General features: G+C 37.4%; 1 protein-coding gene across 1 annotated transcript in view; it reads right to left on the reverse strand.

Annotated features, from left to right (window-relative positions):
- Positions 1 to 245: 245 nt before the first annotated feature.
- The window catches only part of SAP (synapse-associated protein), a gene marked incomplete at its 3' end in the record, with an annotated part of 50,554 nt that continues 49,433 nt past the window's right edge, over positions 246 to 1,366 (reverse strand). Inside the window, 2 exon segments of the mRNA NM_001204555.1 lie at positions 246 to 252; positions 254 to 409. Of these exon segments, the coding sequence (NP_001191484.1) occupies positions 246 to 252; positions 254 to 409 (163 nt within the window).

The following is a 1,366-nucleotide window of genomic DNA, read 5'->3' on the forward strand; positions in this document are numbered from 1 at the left end:
GATTCATTTCACAGTTCTCCCTTTTTTCATGAAAGTGCTGTAAAGCATTGAAGACATAATTTAATCTCTGTAATAATCTCACATCGTGAGTAAATAATAGTTATTATCATATACTCAGCAATCCAGACAAAGTGACAAAATTAAACAGGTTTCTCCTTATGCATATTTATACAGTCTAACACGCACGTATAACGAACACACACACACACACACACACACACACACACACACACACACACACACACAGACAACTCACCGGTGCGGGTAGTTTCTTGTCCAGGCCCGCCCTGCTCACACTGTGCACGGTGACTGTCGGAGACTTCTCCTCAGGTACAGGTGACGACACAGACCGTGAGCTGGACAACTCGGGGGGCGGGGGAGGGAGCTCTTCCTCTGTGCGTGCGGGGCGCTGTTGGAGGGGGGGGGGAGAAGGTGAGTTCTTGTATCAGTTTTACGGCATTTGTGTTACATATAGGACATCATATAAGTGTCGAAGATATGGTTTGGGTAAGAGTTTCATGGCACTTGCAACACAGTAAGACTAGAGAGTAACAGACACAGAAAAGGAGGAGAGATAAAGGCGAAAAACGTTTGAAAGGAAAGAAGAAACAAACCACAACAGAGACAGTCCTTTGTGGGAATAATAAAATAAATAAAAATAGTTTGAAAGACAAGAAACGTTTTTCTTTTCTTTTTTTTAAAACAAAAAATTACAACAAAACAAAACAAAATGAGAACGGAAAAATCTAGATCGGAAAGTTCCGATCATTTCACCTCTGTGTCACCTGTGAGACATACATCGATGCAGCTATTTAGGCACACGCGGCTACATGTACAACTCTCACATTTCCTATTTCTACAGACTGGCGATATCCTGACATGCATGTTGTAAATCTGATCAAAGTCTGTAGTCAAGTGATTTTAAGCTGATTATAATACAGAAAAGTAAAGGAACAATACGGGATAGTTGTCCTGGTTTTTCGTACTGGAAAACAGCGTAAAAATGCCTGACATGACAGTCAAGGTAGGAAACTAGAGTGACATGAGGAAGTAAAAGGTGACCAGGGTTTCGTAAATCATGAAATGTTATTGCTATTATTATTATTGTTAATATTATTATTATTATTATTATTATTATCATAATTACTATCATTATTATTGTTATCATTTTTATCATCATTATCACCATCATTATTATCTTTATAAATAGTTCTTATCATCGTTATCATTATTATTATCATCACCATTGCTATTAGTGACATCATTATGATGAATATTACTATGGTAAATATTTCTGTTATCACAATATTTTCGTTAATATAATAATGACACTTCATATTTGTGAGGGGTGGGGTTGGGGTGGGGT

This window comes from Aplysia californica, unplaced genomic scaffold, assembly GCF_000002075.1.
Source record: "Aplysia californica isolate F4 #8 unplaced genomic scaffold, AplCal3.0 scaffold01278, whole genome shotgun sequence".
NCBI classification, from domain to species: domain Eukaryota; kingdom Metazoa; phylum Mollusca; class Gastropoda; order Aplysiida; family Aplysiidae; genus Aplysia; species Aplysia californica.